We start from the raw sequence: 22,512 nt of genomic DNA, 5'->3' as shown, positions 1-22,512 counted from the left end.
CAGCCAAGCATCATTTGCGCTAATAATGACACTGGAATTCTCATGCATAAGTTCCAAATAAAACCGTCTCCACATTGTTGGTGTATAATTTGGTAGCATTGCTGTCCTGAATGTAGGGATAGAGACTAGATTTTGAAAGGTTGACGTAGAATTGAATTGGGCATATTGGCTGAATGCAGGTTGTTGCAGATCTTGCGTGAGGAGTCTCATCCACAGCTTTTGTGTGAAACAGCAGTGATCCTAAACAGCCTGGCAAAGGGCACAGAAGAGAATGTCAAGGCACTTCTTGATGCAGGAGTGCTACCAGTATTGCTTCAAGGTGAGTGTAACCAGGCAGTTGGAGATTCTGGACTGTAACGAATACAGCTCTGGCTTTGCTCATGAGCCAACTTTCTTTCCGTGTGTGCAGGCTTCCAAAAGCATACACAACTGCTTCCATGCGGTGAGCAGTACTCATTTTAAGCTTGGCTTTTTGCTTGTCTCTGCTGCGTGCAAGGGCCTGGCTTGTGAATGCTGCTGCTTTGTGTTGATACCGCATAAAAGGTGTTTATGCTGGCAGGAAAAATACGCACTTAGCACACATGCTGCGCCTCTGCAAAAGTAGGCGTTCTGGCTTACAGAAAGCTCAACCTATTGCTTTCTGTGTTCATAAAAATGTATGGAAGCAGAAATTGCATGTGCATTAGTAGCAAAATACTGTCTCAAGCTGCTTAGCTAGTAGGTGACCTTTTGGCAATCTGTCTGCACACACAAAAAAATGCACTCTTAAGAATACAAATGAGTACGCTTGAATCCTTGCAGTACGATAGCTTGCACATGATGTCATAAACACAGCATCTCATTGTGCTGATTCTCCAACGTGGCGGCTAGGATGATGTCACTGTATCATATTCACTGTCATGGGTAACCTGCTTCAGCGACTTAGAGACACAGCCGAATGTTGCTGGCGTATGTGCCAGAACTATGGCAGAACCTTCACAGCCATCTATAGGCTGTGAAATGTCTCGTTTCTCGTAGCATAGTAGCTGTCAAAACAAATTTGCATTTAGTCACACTTGGGATTGTCTGCAAAAGATGGATACAAGTGAATGGATATAGACCATTTATATTGACTGTTACAAATAGTAGTAATAGCTGTAAGGACAAATGTGTGCTCAAGTATATATAGTACGTACCTCAGTGCACCATACTTTTAGTCAAACATTGTACTAACAGTATGGTTCAATGTGGCATGTTGTTCCTGATTTTAAAAATGTTGGTGTGATGTCAACATATTTTCTTTATTCAAGCTACAGGTTTTCTTTTATAAAACTTGATAAAACCCTCCTTGGATTGACTTGTGAAACTGCCATCAAGATGTTTCCTGACAGTTTAGCATGGTGCTTGAGAATGTTTTTCTGAGGGTGGCAACATATAACACCTGATTCTCTTGATTTACCAGTGCGGTCTTCACTTGAAGGCCTGCTGACAGAGACAATGGATGAGCATAAATATAGGCAGGTCTAACAAGTTTAGAAGTGTGACATAATACTAAGAGGTGAATTGTATAAGGGACATTAATGAGGAATAGCAAGTTAACCTGTTTTGGTGAATTAACACAGCAAGCTTGGCGAGTTGGTAACTGAACATGTTGCTAGGGGTGAGCAGCACAACCCGGACGAGGGACACAGGAAGTAGACGATACGAGCACGCTTGTATCGTCTACTGCTTTTGTCCCTTGTCCGGGTTGCGCTGCTCACCCCTAGCAACATGTTTTGGTGGTAAGAAAAACTGCTTGGGTGTACAGCAAATTAAGTTACAGTTAAGTTCTATGGTATTATACCATCGACATTCCAAATAGCCTGCCCTGGTGCAGATCACTTGCTATTTTAGTGCAGTAATAGGGTAAGCAGGCAACAAGACAAACAGGGATCTTAATTCAAGGCTGAATTTTAAGAGATAATCGATGAATTTGTTTATCTTGAAAATTTGTCTTGGCTTTCAATGTTCTAGCAGCCTTGTGTTAAAGGGACACTAAAGAGACACTAAATTAGCTTAGACCGATAAAGTATTCTTTCCAAATTGTATGTTTGCTAATTTTATGGAAAGGAGGTTCACTGCTAGAAGAGAAAATTAAGGGTAATTTTTCTTTTTTTGAATTTCGTGGTGAAACCCCAGCATCAGTACGTCGGTGTGGCATTATGAAAAGTACAATGGTTCTCAGCTAAGTTAGTTTGCTCATACTTTTAGTATTTGGGTCATTGTGGCACAGTAAAAGTTCTAGAAACTTGCTAAGTTTAGCGTTTATCTCCTTTAGGAAACAATGTGGTCTCTCTTTACGAATAAAAAAAATTAACTAGGCTCGAGCAGACACTCTGAAAATCTGTGATGTCACGTTGAGCTGGTGTGGTGTCGCCACCCATCTTACATATTTGTTTTACAGTGTAAGCTGTTATGGGCTCATTCAGATAGGCCAGGGATTCTCATGCATGTTTGTTCCAGGGAACCCTGCTAAGCTCCGTGAAGTGCCAAGGAACTTGGTGCCCCCTCTCTTGGAATTAAAATGTCCTAAATACAATTATTGCATTCTACCGGTACTAACATATGGGGCAGAAACTTGGAGGTTAACAAAGAAGCTCAAGAACGAGTTAAGGACTGCACAAAGAGGGATGGAACGAAAAATGTTAGACCTAACGTTAAGAGACAGGAAGAGAGCGGTGTGGATCAGAGAACAAACGGGGATAATCGATATTCTAGTTGACATTAAATGGAAGAAATAAAGCTGGGTAGGCCATGTAATGCATAGAATGGATTACCGGTGGACTATTAGAGTTGCAGAATGGATACCAAGAAAAGGGAAGCACAGTCGAGGACGGCAGAAAACTAAGTGGGGTGATGAAGTAAGTAATTTGCAGGCGCAAGCTGGAATCAGCTAGCGCAAGACAGGGGTAATTGGAGATCACAGGGAGAAACCTTCGGCCTGCAGTGGAATGTAGGAAACACCTTCTTTTCGCCTCCTTCATGTTTAAGATGGCTAATTTTGCTGTAAAGATCCTATTGAATATATGCCTTTGTTTCACTGGTTTCAGGAGGAAACTTGAATGCGGTGTCACATTTTTTTAGAGTTCTTGATATCAACACTCAGCCAAATAGAATATTTTAGCTAGAAACAGCGACCTTTTATTTTACAATTACCCTAGCGTATATTCGCACAACAAAAGCACTTAAGGTGTACGCGAACTGCAGCCTGCGCGGCACTCTTTCAGAGGTGAAGTCAGGGCAAGTGCTGGCTTCACCCCTGCTGGTAAACAATAGCGGGCGTCGCCACTCCAGAATTTTTTTTTAATACCTCCTTGCGTGTACGATTGCCGCTGAGGACCATGGTGATGCGGAGTGCGCCGCTTCGTTTTTGGACGCTAGCGCTGTTTTTGCTCTTTCGCGGCACGGATTTGTGGTGCTCCGCGCATAAATTTGTTTATTCCTCCGACGTATAAGTCATTGGTAACGCTATCGGCACCTACCCTATCTACAAACGGGAGAAATGCGCATGGTGGTAAGTTACGGCCTCGGAGATTCAAGTGCGAAAGCTTAGGCTGCCCGTTTTTGGAGGTTGGGTTAGAGTGTTCTAGACAATGGTCGAGTGGGCTCTCCCGCTGAGATGCCGCGTGTGGAAAAATAGTGCGAGGGCGCTGCGAGTGAACTGGATTGGGGTGGAGACGCGTTCCGCGGCATATTCAACATACTTTTGCTGTGGGCGCCGAGGCAAATTATGCATTGTGCGCTCTTAAAATAGTGCTTTATTTCAACTGCAAATTTATGTTTATACCATTTTGCCAAACAAGTATATTTGAGGCATAGATTATACAACACGACGTCTTCAATTTTGCTGTCGTTGTCAAGTGCGTCGTCTGCTAGCGAGCGCCCAGTTTTTCTCGCAGATTGTCTGTGCAGTACATTTTTAAATGTTTTAGTTGCTTTGGTGCGCCCATGACTCTTGACAGCCGGTACCAAATGTAGTTTTAGCCAGGTGAACAGCTGTTTTTAACACTGTCTTCTAAAAGTAACTGGTAATAAGCCTCATATCTGCAACATGAAGCTACGTAAGAAACTTTTATTGATATTGTGTCACTTCGCATGTGCTTCTTGTCGGTTGAATATTGATCAGGGACAATGATCGAAGAAAACAATATTAGAGTGAAATAAACCAGGTTTATTAACTGTGTGGCGCGAAGAATGACCAATGCATTTCAAGGTAATTAAATAAAGGGTACATAGACCCAGCACCTCCACTACTTTGCCACGTGTCTTCAAAGGGGGCTGACGACGTTTATTGAGAGCAGGTGGCTCCTGGAGAAAACGGCGGCGAGAGCTAACTGTCGAGAAGGGGCGGTTGGATGCACACTTCTTTCTTCTTGTGCCTCTGATCTTGCACTGTCGCCACTACTACAGGTGACAATATATATTCACGATATATATGTAAGGTTTTATTTCAAAGGGGATGCCAATAAATAATCATCATCATTAGTATCGTATTGTGCCACTTGTCTTGCGAAATGAGATGCGCGCCGCGTAGCGTCTATATGTGCGCCCTTTGCAATTGCAGTTACATATTATTACACCAGGTGGCATGCCATGTAGCAGTTGCATTCGTACAAAGTAGATAGAGAAGTCTTGAGGAAGAAAAAGAAAATTATGGAGATGTGTAAATATTGCTATAATGAAAACATGTATGGCATACCTGATTAATTCAAGCAGCCTAGGTGACTGTTTGTCACCATCCCGTTTCCAAGGGAATGAGACACCAACTTTTGAGGCTATGAAAAGCCTGCTGTAGGCTTCCTCTGTATCCAAGGACACTCATCATGAAGTGTTGGTCACAGCAAAGGGTTAAAATATATATTAATTTGCTTCCAAAGAGTGCCTAAATGCTTGTTCTCGCGATCAAGACCCATCGCTAGTGTGATCGACACCGACGTCACTGTGTTGGAAGTGTTTCGATTTAGCAAGAGCATGCGTGACCTATGACAAAGTGATGCCGGCCAAAAAGGGCCAGGTCGCAAACGGTTGCATGCTGCGCGAGTCCACGGTGATTTGGAATGCGCCCCATGTTTTTTCGCCCACTGTAACAGGTGGTCAGAGAGGTGTGCTGGAATATGGAGCCCATTAATATGCTAGTAAATGTGAACCAAGAAAATGTAGCAGACTAGCGATTTTGTCGGCTCTGAACCCATTTACGACAACAGCATTGTTCTTGAAAACCACCATCTTACTTCTGCTTGGCTTGCTTTTTCCTCAAATAATTACGCTCACCCACTACTCGAGACATGGTGTAAGATTATCTTGTATTTTACTTGAATTATTAGTAATTGGAGACATTACAGGCAACAGTGCTCTCAAGAGATAAGAGGCCACAGAGCGTGTTTGTCCTTGTGTGAAAAAATAGTATTCGTATGTTATGTTGCTAGCATTCCAAAAACACGTGTTTTGTTGTTTGTTTGTTGTTAGGCATGCAAGTTCAATTAGTATACAGTTATAATAGAGAAAGCGTTTCATTTTATTAGAATAGGAGGAATGGTATGGACCAGCTCAGCCACTCCAGGAGTGGGAATGGTCCTACTCTCACCATTCAGATGAGATAAAATGAGTGGAATTATGGGGATCTTCATTCTCCAGCAGACTGGAGTGGGAATGGAATGGAGGGCACCACTTCTCAACTCTGGTGCGAGTGTTTGTCTTGAAAAGATTGTGCCCCGGAAGGACAGTGGGCCGCTTAGGCTAGGGCACGTGAACTTCAGTCCGCAAGTTACAAAACTTACTGTTCTCCAGCTACAAAGCTGAAGATTTAATGTCATATGGGTGCGGTTACACTGACCTTAGTGCCACATATATTAAGGATGGTTTGCTGGGCGAGTTGGTATTCCATTCTTGAAGCGAACAGCGGAAAAAAATAAAGCTTGATAGAAATGTAAGGGACACTGCCCTGTGTTCATTTTCCTAACCTCTGTATCAAGTCTTATTTTTTGCGCTGCTTGCCTCAAGACTGTATTAAGAGTAAGAAAGGGCTTTGGCCATTATGGATTCTGTTATTTACGGACTCACCTGCAGGGCTGGTGCACCAGGACCAGCGGTATGTGGAGGCATGCTTGCGCTGTCTGCGCACGCTGTTCCGTTCCGAGTTGACGCCTGTTGAATGCATGTACGAGGAGCCGTGGGCAGTTCGACACTTGATCCTCATGGCTACGCAGACTCATGCGTCCAACCAGGAGTGCATTGCCACCATCCTAACAGCTGTGTGCAAGGTAGGCTGATGTGGGACAGGGAAATGCTGCAACCTTATTGAAGAAACTAACCCTTGCATGTGAACATCTCAAATGCCTTTTCATCATTCCGTTAACCAGCTTACTGTCAGCACTTTTTTCGCACGACTTCTGCTACTCGAGACGCCAGTGACTTGAACAGTTCATTGTTGTGAAACTTGTTTTTTTGGGCGTTGTAATATCTTAATTTTCTGTTGAAATGGAAGAGACAAAACTTGGAACACTGCTAGAACTGCAATGATTAAGCTCAAGCTAAATTTCCAAAGAAAAGAAGGCAAAGATAGCTAGGCACAGGACAAATTATGATGGTCGGCTAAATGTTCATGGGATATCTGAATTGAGGCTCTGCTTTCAAGTTGTCACAGAACGTTACACTAGCAACCAATTCAGGATACTTATATCGTGCAATGTGGCAACGTGTAAGTGTGCCTCACCGATATTGCAATTGTCCTTTGAGGGCATTTGCAATATCGGATAAAAAGTTAGATTATTTGAACATCACAGGTGCCTTTGATGTGATAGAAGAAACAGGGGACAACATTGCTGCTGTACATTTCATTTTGGTGTTTTCATTGCACATTCCTATACAAGTGAAGTGTTCCTTCTGCGAATGATCAAATAAGTTGGAAGTCAGTGCTGTCTGTGCTTTTTCTCGCTTCTTTTAAGGTTTCGCTTTGTGCTGTATGTACATTCAGGTGTGAAGAGCTATTTACTGAGGAACAAATTCTTCAAAGTTAATGAAAAGTTCTGCTATTGGCTTACGATATTTTTTGGCTTACGATATTTATTCGAATCTAGGCCGATACATTTAAAAAAAAAATAATCATACGAAACTCAAAGGTCGGCTTAGATTCGAGGATTAAAAAAAAACGCACCAGTTTTTAACTGAAACTGATAAATATGGTGCATAGTTAGCGCCATCTAGAAAAGTCAGTATCGCAGCCGCTGCTAGCCGCGCCAGTAGCCAACTGAAGTATGCGAGGGACGTCGCCATTTTGACGTGCGTCGTATCCAATGTGTATACATAGCTTGCACGTGACGTCACAACCGCAGGCTCGCTGTGGCAGCCGCCATGTTCACGAACCGCTTGTCGCTAGCGTGACGCGCGCGCGTTGCGAGAATCCGTCGAATAGTTTTCTGTGTCGTGACAGGCTTCAATTCGAATATTCTTTGGACATGCCAGCATTTCCAACTGCACGGCCCTTTTGCAAGGACTACTTCGCACAGTTGATTGGATCTGCGCGTGTACGCTACAAAGAAAAGATTCAACTGTGCGAGAACGTCGATCCCTACACACTGCACCTGGGAATGGACACAAGTGCCGACGCCAGCCTGGTGCCAAGTGACGCTCACGGCGACATCGTCAACTACTTGGTATTCTCCACCAGCTTTGTGACCCTGGACCAGATAAAAGCCTACAAATCGCTGGAGTCGCACAATTATTTCACTAGTGGTTGGGTAAAGAGTTTGTCGGCGAGGAGGCTCGGAGAAGACAAGGTGCTCCTACTTGAAGAGGTAAGCGCAGACGTTTTTTTTTTTTTTTTAACTTTCAAGGCCTCACAACTGGTTGTACATAGTTTTAAAGCATCCGCCGCGGTGTCTCGCTGGTTATGATGCTCGGCTGCATAACCCGAGAGCACGTGATCAATCTTGGAGACGAAACTTTGAAAAGCGCCCGTGGCCCGCGCGATATCAATGCACGTTGAACCCGTGGTGGTATCGAGCCTTCCACTGTGGCACCAGTCAATTGGCCCATTTGTTGCTTGTTAAACACCAGATACGCTATCACACGATTAGTTTCAAGTTGTTGGTGTGCTACTACCTTCACATGTTTTTTTTTAAAGCTTTCTGGTTTCTAAAACACAGTTTGCAGAACAGCGAGGTGATTTAGGTGTGCTGTGAAAAAGGACTGCTGTTTCTGAGAAAAGTACATACTGCACGAGAAAATAAACACACTTCGGTTGAAATAACATGGAAACCAAGCACTAGTATATGAGGTAGTAGTGAAAACTTTTTTATGAGTAGTGATTCAAATGTTTAATTCTTTTTTATGCTTATTTTGCAGGTGAACCACTCTCAAAGGTTGGGGGAGTGCCCTCTTAAAGTGTGGGTGCTGTACAAACAGAGCGGCACCGTAGTGACTGGACACTGCACTTGCATGGCAGGGACTGGGGAGACATGCTCACATGTTGGTGCCTGCCTGTTCGCCATTGAAACAGGTGCCCGGCTGAACCAGTCAACCAGAAAGAGAATGCCTTATGTTGAGAGGGTGGAGTATAAAAGACTAAAAGACATAGACTTCAGTTCCTCGAAGGAAAAGAAGCGTCGCCTTGATGCAACAAGCAGTGAATCAAAAGAAACTAAACTGCTGAAGCAACGAAAGGGCATTTCACCACCATCACCGACTGAGCTCGAGGAGCTTTATGCAGCATTCGACAGTACCGGCGTTGTACCAGCTATATTTTCCCTGCTGCCTGACCACTGTGAAAGCTTTCAAGAACCTGTTCAAAGCACAGTTGCTCACCTCAGAGACCTCTACTCGGATCTATATGCAGCAGATGAGCTGGACACTCTTGTTGCAAAAGCTGACACTTTTATGTCAACGTTCACCGTCAATGAGAAGACTGTCAAGTCTGTAGAAGCAGGCACAAAAGACCAAAGTAGGTCAAGAGATTGGTTTTTACACCGAGCTGGTCGTGTGACTGCTTCTGTGATGAAGAATGTATGCTGCACAAGTGTTCTGAAGCCCAGCATATCACTTTTGAAGGGAATATGCTACCCTGAAAAACGCTCGGTGAAAACACCTGCAGTGACATGGGGTCTGACACATGAGCAAGATGCCTTTAAAGCATTTCAAGCTAGCCAGCGAGACAAGCACGAAGGCTTCCAGTGCGTGAAGTCTGGTCTGCACTTGAGCACTGAATATCCTTTTATTGGCGCCACACCAGATGCTCTCGTTTCCTGCAGTTGCTGTGGCAAGGGTGTAGTTGAATTTAAATGCCCATACTTGCTACGGAATGCAAAAGAACTGACAGAGCTCTCTGCTCCTAACTCGAGCCTCTGCACCACCAATGGCGTCATGCAGCTGCGAAGGCAGCACACATATTATTATCAGATTCAAACTCAAATGGTAGTGTGCCAAGTGGAGTACTGCTACTTCGTTGTTTGGGCTCCTAACCTTCTCTATGTAGAGAAAATCTTGAAAGGTGACAAGTTTTGCACCAGCATCATGGCTACTGCAAAAGAGTTCTTTGTAAAAGCTATCCTTCCCGAGCTGTTTAACCACTATTTTACTAGACAGCTCAAATGTCCAGATGAAGCGGGCAGTGAGGATGCCTACTGCTTCTGCCGAGGGCCAGAGACTGGAAAAATAATCGCCTGTGACAGCAGCTCCTGTCAGTATAAATGGTTTCATTTTTCGTGTGTTGCTTTGAAGAAAGCACCAAAAACAAAGCATTGGTTTTGTCCTGAATGCAAAGGTGACAAGGAGAATGGTTCCTGCAACAAGTGCTCACACTTTTCCTTTCTCACCTGCACTGTTGCCTGTAGTGTCCAACAATGCAACTAGCAATCAAGGGGAGAGTGACGGCTGATGAGAATCTGTGCGAGGGTACTAACCGAGACAGAGACCAAAATAAAGTGTTTTGAAAGCATGCACCATTGCCTGCTTCATTTCTGGTGCATTATGACCATTCTCCAACTAACGCCAAAGTGCAGTTGGGCACCATATGTCTAGGGCGTGTCTCTGCAATGCTCCTACATTGAGTGCATCAGCACGCATGCAGCCTGCACTTGACAGCCACAAGCTAGCCAGACCAAATGGCATTCGTACCTTTGGTTGCTCCAATACGAGCTAGAATGTGTCTGAAAGGGCCTGTGCACAAACAAAAATGGTTTTATGCAATAACTAAAACATTATTAAGAAGTTGCATGCTTAGTTATTCTCAAAGCATGAAGAGCTGCTGTACCATGAATGCTAAATACCTTGGCATTGACAGTTGGTGGATAGCTTTGCGAGTGTTTATTTTTATGACCTTTAGGTCCTTTTTATATGCTAAGGCTGCCACGTCTTCAGGGTTTGGTTCGAAATTCAAAGCCTCCAGTATTCCCCACAAGAGCGCACTCAACCCAACGCTTCTTTCAAGCCGTACAGTTTATACAGGAGTGACACAAAATGCCAACTTCACAGAAGTTGCATCAGTGTCGTGGGAATTCAAATAACTAAAGAGAAGTTTTCATATCTCTTATTGAAAAAGAGCTCTCTGCTCTTGAGGTTTGAGTAAATGAATACAAATGCTCCCATAAAACTAAATCAACAAGTTCACAGAATTAGAGGTTCAGCAAAACACAAATGTTACCTAAAGTCAATTGCACACTTACAACTACTCAGTCTCAAGCATGTCAATGCAAATTTCCCCTCCTACAAAGTATTCAGAGGAGCGCAATGTACTAAAACCATTAGTCTCCTCCTCGCTACATGCATAAGTGCCAGTCAACATCCATAACTTCCTTCATTAATAAAGCTTGCCATTTTGTATTAAACGTACTGATTGCTGAGATGCTTTCTGTAGTTGGGCCACTTCGTATCTAGAATGTCAGGTATGCATATGCTACGACACACTGAAAACAAGTATCACACATTGTGTCCAACCTTGATTACACTGGATACACCCCAATGCTACCTGTAGCAGATGGTACTCGGTGTCAGTCGTCCTCAGGTGTTGCTACATTTTCATCGCTATGGTTCTTTACTGTTGCAACTATTGAGAGACACAAGTTGCAGAGTGCACAACACACTGTCACAATCTTGTCAAGTGGAGTCAGTTCATCCCCTTCACGACGAGAAACATAGTTAATAGGCACGGTAGACTTCAAAAATACAAACTTATTTCTGATCAGGCCGATAACACGCTCCACGTGAATCCTAACATTTGCAAGCTTCCTTGTTCTTTCCACGTCTTCGGGAGACGGCTGCTTTTTCCCTTTTGTGTATGCTGGGACATGGAGACGTGCACAATAAAAGCCAACACTGTCCTCTATATTGAACCCCCTATCTACGAGGACAACATCACCAGGAACCAAATTGTCCAATAAGCCACAATTCTCTGTAATGTGCTTGTCGCTAACACGGCCTCCCCAACCTTCTGAAATGTATGTTACTACACCCTGTGGTGCAATTGCAATGACAAACTTCGTAGTGTTGCTTCCTTTATACGTTGACCATGTTTCACTTCTAGAAAGTAGAGACGACGGCCTTTCGATCTTTATTTCGAAGCAGTCGATAATTGCGGAGACTTTCGGCCCAAACGAATCAAAGAAAGTTTGTGGCATAGTACGCTGCAGTGCCTCACGCCCTGGCCAGGTTATCTGGGATTTAAGCCGACAATATGCACCATGCAGCCACTTGTCAAAAATCCGCGATACTGTTGCTTCGGAAATGTTGAAACGAAATGCAAGGTCAGTGTTGTGAAGGTTCACCTTGATTTTCATCATAAAGAGGATGAATTCCTGGAATTTTGACAGTGTTGTTGATGCTGTGGGATACAGCACTCTCCACAAGCTTAAAGACGGCTGAGAGAACAGTGAAGTTGGCCATCCCCGTGTAGAACATGACTTTCCTTTCAGAACTCCTTAGTGAATTTTCTGAGATCTCAAGCTCCTCTTTCTCGATACGGGCAGCATAGAGGCGCTCATTCAGTGAGATGCACTGTTGCTCAAGCAGCTGAATGTCCTCGCAACACCTGTAATGAAAAAGTGTCGCATATTTAAAAGTGACGCGATCATTTTGGCTATCCACAGAAACGCCTCACAACGCGCTTGCAAAGCATTCGTCTAGACGCCGGGAAGGGCCTCGAACTTCACTTGCCAAAGCAAAGGTGTTGACTTACCTGTATCACTTTCGTCAGCGTCGGTTTCTCCAGTGGGGTGCGGTGAGAGGGGCCGATCGGCACACGGCTGGATCCCTGTCGCTGCCGCATCGGCCTCGGCACGCCGTTCCTGCAGTTCTGCTTCCCGCTTTTCGGCATCCGCTTGCCGCTTTTCGGCGCGTCGTTTTTCGAGGCGTTGGTGTCGTGAGGGATCCGTGCTCATGGCGCTGTAGCCGAGGAGAAGCGACGGAGCCCAGTCAGGGTCCGTCTTGTCGAACAGTTTAGCTGGCATGCGAGCGACGACTTTGAGCGACGTCTCCCCGATGTTGCGAGCCGTCGCTCGTCGCCGTCGCGCACAAAATCGCTTTCATGCGGTTTGGGCTTTATCACGCTGTCAAAGTCGAAAGGAATTATTTACCTGCAATGAAGTGTGCGCCGCAAACTCGCAGGTTGCGGTTCTCGGTGTCTAAGTTGGCACGTTTAATGCGCGCCAGCCATAGGCTGCGCCACTTCGTGCTCAACGCTTTCGTGCGCTCGCACTGGTTCTCCACGATCTTCGTTAAAGAAAAGAAGTTGCTGTTGGTCGGTTTTTTTTCTCCCGCGGGTGTCACTGCGGTTGGAACAACCAAATACCATGCACATGACCATGGTGACAACACGTCTTGCGGGGCTTGCAACGACTGTGGGAGAGTGAGCGGTTCATATGCATGGCGGACGCATATCCCAGAATTCCTTTCACTGACGTCAGTGCAAGCTATGTATAGAACCTGAAAGAAGTTCTATAAACGTTGCGTCGTATCGGTAGTATCGGTACTGTGCAGCATCGGCCATGAGGCTATGCATCGGCGCGCGGTGTGGCGTTATCATAATGGCACCAAACGGGCGATGCCATTATAGTGCTGCCGCTTCCTAAGGAATATCGTATTTACTCGAAGACAAGCAGGAAGTTCAGCTGGAATAAAAGAGGGACCTTCAGGAATGCATGCAGTTTTTGTTCGGTGCAAAAATATGAGTTATTAGCGGAGAAATTCGTAAACAAAGACCAAATATCTCTTTCTCAATTTCTCTCACCCCACATTCGGCGCTGAAGCAGTGTCATCACAGATTTCATTGCTCTCAGCATGGAGGTAAAAAATACTAGGAGGGAGCGTCACGTGATTCCGCTAGCCTCGGCAAGCCAACCTCCTCTGAAGCCACCCCTCCCTCTCTCAGGGGCCCCGTGCGCGGTGCCTTATGGGGCGGAAAAGGCCCACAAGGTTGCCGGAACATTCGTGATTGTTTGGTACGTGGTAACTTTTAGTGGCGCCTGCCGTCACTGGCTTGGAGGCCCGTATGCGGGTGGTGGTTTTCTGCTACTGCGCGCGTCGTTCTTCGCTTCAAATGCGATGCCTTGAAACGTGGAGCAAGACTGGGGCGTCTGACTCATGAAGACAGAAACTTTTCAAGGCGTCACTTGCGCTTACCACCGCGGTTAGTGGAGTTGCCAGCGCTCGCGGCTCGAAACCCGTCCAGACGCCCGAGTGTGGTCTATTTTTCCCACGTACTCAAGTTTCGTCAAATCAGCCGTTGTGCACCTTAAGCTGTGGTGCGTATTATCTTGCTAATTTTTCGTCCCGCTGTCTTGCACCTAGAAAGAAACGAGATGTCTTGAGGGACACTCTTTCTTTCTTTCTTTTTTTTTTGTCGCATTTTCGCTTAATTAATAAAAGGCTGGTGTGCGTGTTTTATTTGAGATAAATAATTTTTGTCACGCTGTCTTGCACCTAGGAAGAAACGAGATGTTTTGAAGGACACTTTTTTGTCGCATTTTCGCTTAATAAAATGCTCTGGTGGGCGTGTTTCATTTTGAGAGAAATAAATAGCATTAGCCTGCATTCTAAACGCCGAAGTAATCGCCGTTTATTCAGATTTTACGTGTACTATTTTGCAAGATTCTGTGGTGCGACGACGCTGTTGAGACGCGCCTCGGGGATCAATTTTCGTTATATAATAAAGCAAATGGACGGGATTTGTGCATTATCTAGAGTTTATTCAGCTGTTTCCGAATGCGAGTATAGCCCCACAGCATAATTATGTCCTAGAATCAAACACTGCCAGGAGGACCCTTCTTCCTCTGCTAGTGTCAAACGGCATGAAAACTGAATACATAGCGGCAAGGGAAAAATGGCAGCATTCATTTGCACTTGTGGATTCATTGTGTTGCTGGTGTACTTGTACTATGGAAAGCACATTTTTATGACAACAGTAATTGTTTCATTCTTTATTCAGTGTTTATTGCACCTATAGAAGCCAGAAGATTTCACACAAATACAGAAGGAAGCCACATTTATAATTTAAATGAAGTACATTGCAAAGATAATACACAAAAGAAAATTATAAACAGCAAGTAGGAAAACTTATTGTGCCACTGCTCTTCGGTATCAGTATTAGCATACTTGTATGCCACAGGGCATTTGTATAATAATGTTATACAAAGTAAACTATATCACACATAGTATTGATACCTTTAATAAAACTGGTCAATGGGATCAGCTGTCCTTGAATGTAGCTGCAGTTTTGCTTACAATGCCTTGTATGCAACGCCTATATACAAGGCATTGTAAGTATACAATGCCTTGTATGCAATACAGGGCTATAATTGTATAATATTTATATCTGCACTGTCCTCACAAATATCGAAATGCTTCGGTGATTGTGCTTGTCAGAAAAGTCAGCAATACATAAGCAGAAATTAAAAAAAGAGTGGTAGTTCACAAAGTCAAAGTTGAAACAATTGATGTGAGGTCAGACCCACAAAGTAAGTATGTCAACATTAAAATACAATGCATTTTGCTGCAAGTAAAATGTACAACAAAGCTTATGTTGTATCACATACGTACAAATAAGTTAGCACCGTCGAAGCTGAGCCAACACACCGCAATTAGGACGCGATGGCTCTATTATGTTGTGAACCTCAAATGAATGAATATTTCACGGTATTTAAAACACTCATTGAGTGGTATACACCAAATGTTTGTGGTTACAGTGAATCTGGCATCATAAAAGGCTATTGTAAAGCAAGTGAACAGAGTGAGCACATTAAATTATTTAAATAGTAACACCAACGGTATTCCAGGTGGCAGTGGCAAATTTCCACAAAAGTCAGGTAAAAGACATACAGGATAAACATTAAAAAAAACATTGTCATCCTCAAGCATATACCTAGCTCACACATAATCCATTGAGAGCATTCACAGCATGTCCATGTCATCACACAGTTTGCTCTAGTGAAAGGTAGGCCAGCTAACCTACCGTCATTGTCCACACTGTTTAGCTTGGGCTGAACAGAACAATTGTTTAAGCATAATTTGCATGCAGGCGATTCAAGCTACAGCATTCAGCAAGACAACAAACATGTACTTGCAGAATTTACAATAAGGTATCACATTTTCCCTCTATAAAAGTTTGACATCTGCATACAACGCTCTTGAACAATATATGCACTTTACAAAGTCACTCAAGAAACAAATAAATGCCTTAACACAAAACCTGGTGGGACAGCTGAAGTTGATGGATAAAGGAATTAATTGTGTGGGCCATCATGAACATAATTCACCCACGAGAAAACTTGTGTAGCAATTCTTCCAGTACTGCGAGCCGCAGGCACCCAAGCTCAGACACCCTGCCTGGGTCAGCAGAGTAACCATGATCCTGTAAAATTGCTTCTGTGAGTGGTTCACTGGCTGCAGGGCTTCTCTGAGGGGTAGTGAGGTTAATTACATCGATGGAGTATGGTTTTTTCAGAGGAGCGTACAAAGAGAATTTCGATGTGTTCCAATAGAAAGCAATTTCCGCCATCAATGTCCTTGACCTCATTACGAACTATCAGACGCTTCAATGCTGCTGCAAACTGCTTTGCTGTTGGGTTGTCATTGCAGCCCCCAAATGATTTTATTGCAGCAAAAAAGTAACTCAAGGTGGTCCTGACTGAGCTTGGAAGTCGGAAGATATGCCAATAGGCCATTTTCTGTAATCAAGTGGTTGTATGGACGGTTGTCTAAGCACACCACAAAGCAAATGAAGCCTGTGTCTTGGTTGGTCCCTGTCATTAGTTTACCAGCTGCAGACTCCCTAAGCGAGCAAAATTAGGCCATAAGTTCTTTGACATATGCAGTGACAGGAGCCGCATTTTCAGGACACAGCGGTCCTTTTTATTCTTCTTGCCTTGGATGTCTTGAATTTAAAATGTCAAATGCATTGTTGACATGCCTGATAAACTCTTCTGTTGGCAAGGAATTTGAAAATTTTGAATTTTTTTGAGCTCTGCAGTCACCAAGAACATCTGCTACCGATTGACTAAACGTTTGAGCCAACAATGAGACTTTCATGGGCTGGCTTTTCCAGGTAATATGTGCTTGTCTAAGTTTGTTTGCCAAATGTAGGCCCTCTGTGTACTGGATTTCATGCAGCTCATCAATGTGTTTCAACAATATGAACTGTTTGTTCGTATCACAATAGCCTTTTTATCAAACAGGGTGTGCCGCAGTAGCTTCAACATGTGACAGGGATCCAACATGGCAAAGAAAAGCTTTTTTGTCACTGGATGTGGAAAAGAAGCATCCAGCTCAGTCAGGTCCATCTTGCAGCCAAGGCTGTGCAGCAATGACAAATTTGCTGCAGCGCCATCGCAGGTCAAACTCACAATGTGTGCACCTTTTTCGTGAGTGAATCTAGCAGCTTGCAGCAACAAATTGCACCTCTGCTCACCACCAAGGCCATGCACTAGAAAGTAGCAAATCGGCAGCTTCCATCTGCCATTGATTGCAACAAGCATTAAAACAAATGCATCTTAGGCAACTGGAAAGCTGTCATCATTGACATCAATGCCCATGTCAACATATCCATGGGAGCTTTTCCCTTCCCACACTACTTCTTTGAATGGCCATCTCATCCACAACCAGATTGCATAATGTGGAGAGCCGTGCTTTACCTTGATAGCCAATGCAGTCATTGCCTCTTTTGAAAAGTCAGCAGCCCTATCAATGGATTGATATCATTTACACAGTGTCTTTGGATGCGGGAGGCATGTGTTGAAAACAGCTCGTACATATCTGTATGCTCTACGGGAATAAAAATGCAAAGTCAGTGCAAATGGCCTGAGCTCTGGCGAGTAAGCGGGTGACATTGCTGGCACCAGACTTATGTGGCAGTTGACGCATGAGCAAGTCTTTTTTTGCCCCATGAAGACTCTGCAATACGGCGACATCCTCATTTCCTAGAATGCGATTGTCAGATAAATCTTCTATGACATTTTCGAGATGAGCAACCTTTTGAAAAAGCTGTTGATGGGATTGCCGTAGAGTCTTCATCTTCTTCTTGGTCGCAGTTTGTAATTGTGTAACGCCATACTTCATGCCTCAGAAAGGCCTTTTCAGGTGCGTCTTCTGCTGGCTGTGGCTGCAAAATATCACGCGCTGTAGCAGGTGCATGGGTGACCAACATGACACAAAGCACGTACGCAGAACGAAGTACTTATCCTAGATTAACTAAAATGAGTTTATGATGTAGCATATATGGCTTTCATTCATTAGCACTTGCTTTTGCCAGTGTTAACAATGAAATTTGAACGCAGTATGCTTGTCACCTGTGTCAAAAAAGGGCTGTAATGTAGCCAATGATAGGTTGAACAGTTCTATCTTTCTCTTCATTCTGAGCATTACTAATAGATCTTTTAAATCTGTCGAAAACATCTTACAAAAAGCTGTATGACATTCTCATATGCATTTTTGAAACTTAAATAATTACTTTAAAGGTGAAATCCAAAATATATATTAAAGGGAAACACAAGATTTTTTAAAAGCAGATCAGAACATGAATGAACCAAGGCACACATGTGAGAAATTGTCTTAAGCAAGCTCTGTGATCATTACGACAATAAAACATGCCACGACATGTTGGATTTCGGAAGGCTCATCAGCGATGTCTGAATCAGTCAAGGACGCGCTAGCAGATGTAGCAGTACCCTCTGCTAGCACATCAATCAGACAAGCCCTCAGAGATGTCCATATCCACTGTGGCTTGAGAGAGACCTGCCTGAATATAAGAAAAGCATATTTCACTTCAGGAATGGTGGGGGACATCTACCACAGTCATGAAAAAGGTATGATCAAACTGGAAACATGCATTCTGGCTGCATACAGCTGTGCATCAACTTACATGGCTCAACTTGATGCTGTTATGTTCCCGTGGATGTAGCTGCTTCACTTTAAGGTTGACTCATTGCTGTGGCATCGTCCTTTGCAAGCGTCTGCAGTTAAAGAATAACCCACCAGATATTTTTAAGGTCCAACAATAACATTTGCTGTGGAATGCATTTACACAACCTTTGCAGAGTCATGCAAAAGACCTCCCATGATCTGTGCATGCTTTCCCTACACACCGCATCCCCTTGTGTAGAAAACTATCTTTGATCTAAGTGTGCTTGTAAAATACACATACAGCTAATTGAATCTCGGGGGAAATGGAGCTGTAGTAACTTTGCAGTGCATGTTTCACCCAAAAATATCAAAGATATAGCTGTAACACATACATAATGTAATGTAATGCCCCCTCTGTAATGCCTCCAGGCCTTCAGGGTACTACTAATAAATGAATGAAAATGATGTTCACTCCTGTAATTTAAAGTAAAACTGTGTTATTTCATCTCAACTGTCATTTACCTGTTGTTTAAAATATGTCAACCAACATCATATCTTCTAAAAAAAAAAGAAAATGATATTAGCCTCAACATGGGGAGTGATTGAACTTTGCAACACGATGTTTGAACTTTGCACTCACAAGCCGAGTTACTACGAGCAGAATATTCTCTACAAAATTATTGTTCTTGGCGACTATTGCAAAACTTGGTATGTTATGTGAAGACTAATCTTTCGTGGTTTCTTCAATTAATTAGTTTTATTGCAATTTTGATTGTTTTCAGCCACAAGAAATACATACAAAATTCAGTCAATAATAATTTTTATAGCAGGAAATGTAATTCTCCGACAATAAATAGTTTCACATCGTACCTTTTTAGGAGTGTACGCTATCCGATAAAAGTACTTTAAAGAGAAATAAATGTTTAGCACTTAGTGGGAATTATGACAAAGTTGGAAAAAAAATGGCTTTAATAGTATTGCACCACTATTTCGGCAGTTATAATTCACACGAGCACGTAGTCACTAACGATCGCGAATATTGCAGTTCCATTTTCATAAATAAAAGAAACGTTCATTGTGCTGACCTATGGAAGGACAGGCCATCGCGCCGATTTTCTGTTCGATTAGGGCATCCTGGCACAAAACACTTCATCACGCAGGTGCGCCTACTGCTGACGGGAGTTCTCGCCGGTCTGCTGAGAGGCGAGCAACAGTGTTGACTGCGCTACGGGCCGGCACGGCCCTAAATATGTTCGGAGTCTCCGGCTCGCCAGTCCATCCTTGGGCACAAGACGGGACGCATTTTTTTCCCGTAGGGACAGTCGCTTCGGACCCTCTGTACGCTCGCTTAATCGCGTGCACATTTTGCGGGGGCGAAAGGCATCATTGGTTCCCAGAAGACGTCGTCAAACGCAACGAATCGTCGTCGGAAGGGCGGCTTGGTTGCCTTCACACTTCACACGTTTGCAGGGCGAAAGGTTCCCTCGTTTCCCTGAAACTACACCGAAACGCAACCAGTCGTCCTTGAGGTGGTCCTCCCGGGTTGTTCGGCGCAATGCCGGTTAACCGACGCCTTCGTTCGCAACAGCCTTGGCGCCTGACTGCTAATTAAGCGGCGAGGCTCAACTGCTTCACACACTCGAATTCCTTCACTAACCTCGGCGCGCGTTTGCCACACCGAGTATGTGCGCATATTCCGAAACCCCCGCAGCAGACGAAACCGAAGCCACCGAAGCGAGCCGAGTAAAATCTACCGCTTGCCTATCACGTGAGGGCCTATTTCCCATCATCCCATTCCTCTAAATTTTTTATGACTAGGCTTCAAGATTGTCACGTGACGCTCCCTCCTAGTTTTTTTCCTTCCTCCATGGCTCTCAGCGAATCAGAGGGCGCCATGATACGTCCCGCTTGCGTAAACGGCCGAGGCGTTCGCCCCATCAAAGCTGCATGGCCGCTGCGTTTGCGTTCTTTTGCTAAGGTGTTCTGTGGCCGCTATGGATACCGTTGCTGACGCTGAACCGTGCAACGAAGAGCTCGCCAGGGAAGCAGGACTGCATTTGAGCGACTTCAGTGAAACGGAGCACGGAAATGATCCTCCGTGCTCGCGCGGTAGGTGTTTCCGTGTACGCTGGCGGTGAGCAGCCGGCCGCGCCAACGGACAGCCAAGACTCGTTTTCGTCGACGGAAAGCGAGGCGGCCGGTCCGCCAGGCGACGATGTTCCCGACAGAACAAGTGTAGAAAGTTGCCTGCGTACTCGGTATGGTTTCTTCGTGTCTTGTCTTTTTTTAATGACATTCAGCACTCACCGAGCTGCCAGTTTGCTGCTGCAGGGGCATCAGTAGGGGATTTGATAAAGGCGACATTGATGGGACAGCTTCTCGAGAAGACTGGCCTCTGGGGCACGCCAAGATACTTTCCGAGGGCAGGATTGTATACATAATCCTAGGGCGAGAAATGCACACCATCGGTTTCTCTGGCTCTTTTGCCGTTTTATCATCGGCAGGTCACTGAGCCATTGCGAACGCCGGGGCTCAGCGCGCCGCACCACATGAAAGGACACAGTCGGGTTAACACTGCCGCTGCCCTTGAGCAAGCGCCTTGCGCCGTTGATTCAACTCTTAACACTACACACACGAGGCATTTTCTGGCTGTTTCCCGCGAAGTCAACGTTTTTCGAGCCACGCAACACGCAACCAAACACTGAACTGTAGAGCGGAACAGGCGCGCGCGATGATGCATGGGGCGTAACGAAACTACGAAACTATCACGACCGCATGTAGCGCCACTTCATTTTTTCTTATTCCTTATTTAATTGTGCGCTAAACTTGTACGTCCTCGCTTGAAACGGCTTAAAAAGTTTGCAAATGCTGTTTTTGTACGATTAAAGTGTATTTCATTTTGCGTTTTATTAACAGCGATAAATCGCTCTCGACCAATCGCGGCTGGGCTGCGTTTGTGATCTCCGACGTCACGAACGTGTAGTGCGGGAAATTCTTAAGCCCAGACCACACGTACGCTTGCGGACGCGCGCAAGCTCGCGTCTACGCGCCTAGCGGCTGCCGCGCCTAGCGGGGAATGGCAGTTTGCATCCACAAATACGCGCGGCAGCGCGCGCTCACTGGCCTCACTCGTTTACACCTTGGCAGACGCCACTTAGTACTTCGTTGTTGACAGTGTTTCAAAATGCTTCGATATTTATAAACGTAATTGTTAGATTTTTAGAACTGTTAGATCAGCACAAAAAGCGAAGAAGCACTTTCTTGCATGTTATAAATCTGCTTAACTGAGAGTTGAATGTACCGCACCGTAGCTGCGTAGCCAGGCGCGTCGGCGCAAGGCAGCTCAAGCGCGCAATATCAGAGAGGAGCTGATCACCGAGATAGCGCCGCGTTTCGACGCGTACGAGCCGTGCTACACCGTCTGTGCATGCGTGGGCGCGCAGACGCGAGCTTGCGCGCGTCCGCAAGCGGACGTGTGGTCCGGGCTTAAAAGGGGCGTCAGCACCTATCCTTCAGTTTTTCTATATTTTCTCGCTTATTAAACCTCTGTTCGCAGTAAGAATGGTATGTCTGCGATCGTGGTAGGATAATCTACCATTAAAGCAGAATTTCCGGTTTCTCTTCCGGTGTCCCTTTAAAATCTTCGTCGGCATTTCAAAATGGCCGCCTCGCACGCGCGTCGAGCACCATGGTCGAGCACGGTGTATGTGTGCTCGAAGATAGGTGTTCCGACGGCGCGCCCGCGCTACAGTGGCTAGAATGTACCCGCGCTGGGGCGAGAGAGCGGCCACTTTGTGTGACCGGAAGTGAGCGCCGCCGTTGGGGCAGCACGTGTTCAGGAGGCCTTGGAGAAGCGGCACAACAGTGGATAATTTACGACCTCCGTCAGCATTTAAACACCCATACCCAAAGATATGCAATTTTTCGTTATTTAGATGCCAAATCCTGAGCAGGTAGAAGGTTTCATGCCACTTACAGTCAAAATACCGTCATTTCGAACACGAGAGAGACGCGTCGTCTGCTCGAGCAGACGGCGCGCTGCGCTTACCGCTGCTCGCCGCGTCGGAGTCAATCGCGATGTCGGCAGAAATATAAAGGGACGTTCCTCCAACCAAGTAGAGTCGTTTTAAGCAGGCGAACAACATATATTCATCGAAATAAAGCACTTCTGCG

General features: G+C 44.9%; 1 protein-coding gene across 5 annotated transcripts in view; it reads left to right on the top strand.

Moving 5' to 3' along the window:
• The window catches only part of LOC119458334 (armadillo repeat-containing protein 8-like), an 82,056-nt gene that overhangs the window by 10,615 nt on the left and 48,929 nt on the right, over nucleotides 1-22,512 (top strand). For 3 of the 5 annotated variants that reach the window (XM_049665633.1, XM_049665635.1, XM_037720177.2), the window contains exons 4-6: nucleotides 180-319; nucleotides 410-442; nucleotides 6,085-6,278. In XM_049665633.1, the coding sequence (XP_049521590.1) occupies nucleotides 180-319; nucleotides 410-442; nucleotides 6,085-6,278 (367 nt within the window). The remainder of the gene's footprint in view (nucleotides 1-179; nucleotides 320-409; nucleotides 443-6,084; nucleotides 6,279-22,512) is intronic. The other 2 variants (XM_049665630.1, XM_037720196.2) reach the window with 1 other exon arrangement.

Source organism: Dermacentor silvarum, chromosome 1 (genome assembly GCF_013339745.2).
Source record: "Dermacentor silvarum isolate Dsil-2018 chromosome 1, BIME_Dsil_1.4, whole genome shotgun sequence".
Taxonomy (NCBI): Eukaryota; Metazoa; Arthropoda; class Arachnida; order Ixodida; family Ixodidae; genus Dermacentor; species Dermacentor silvarum.
Note: the sequence above shows the minus strand (reverse complement) of the source record. Positions and strands in the feature narration are given on the sequence as shown.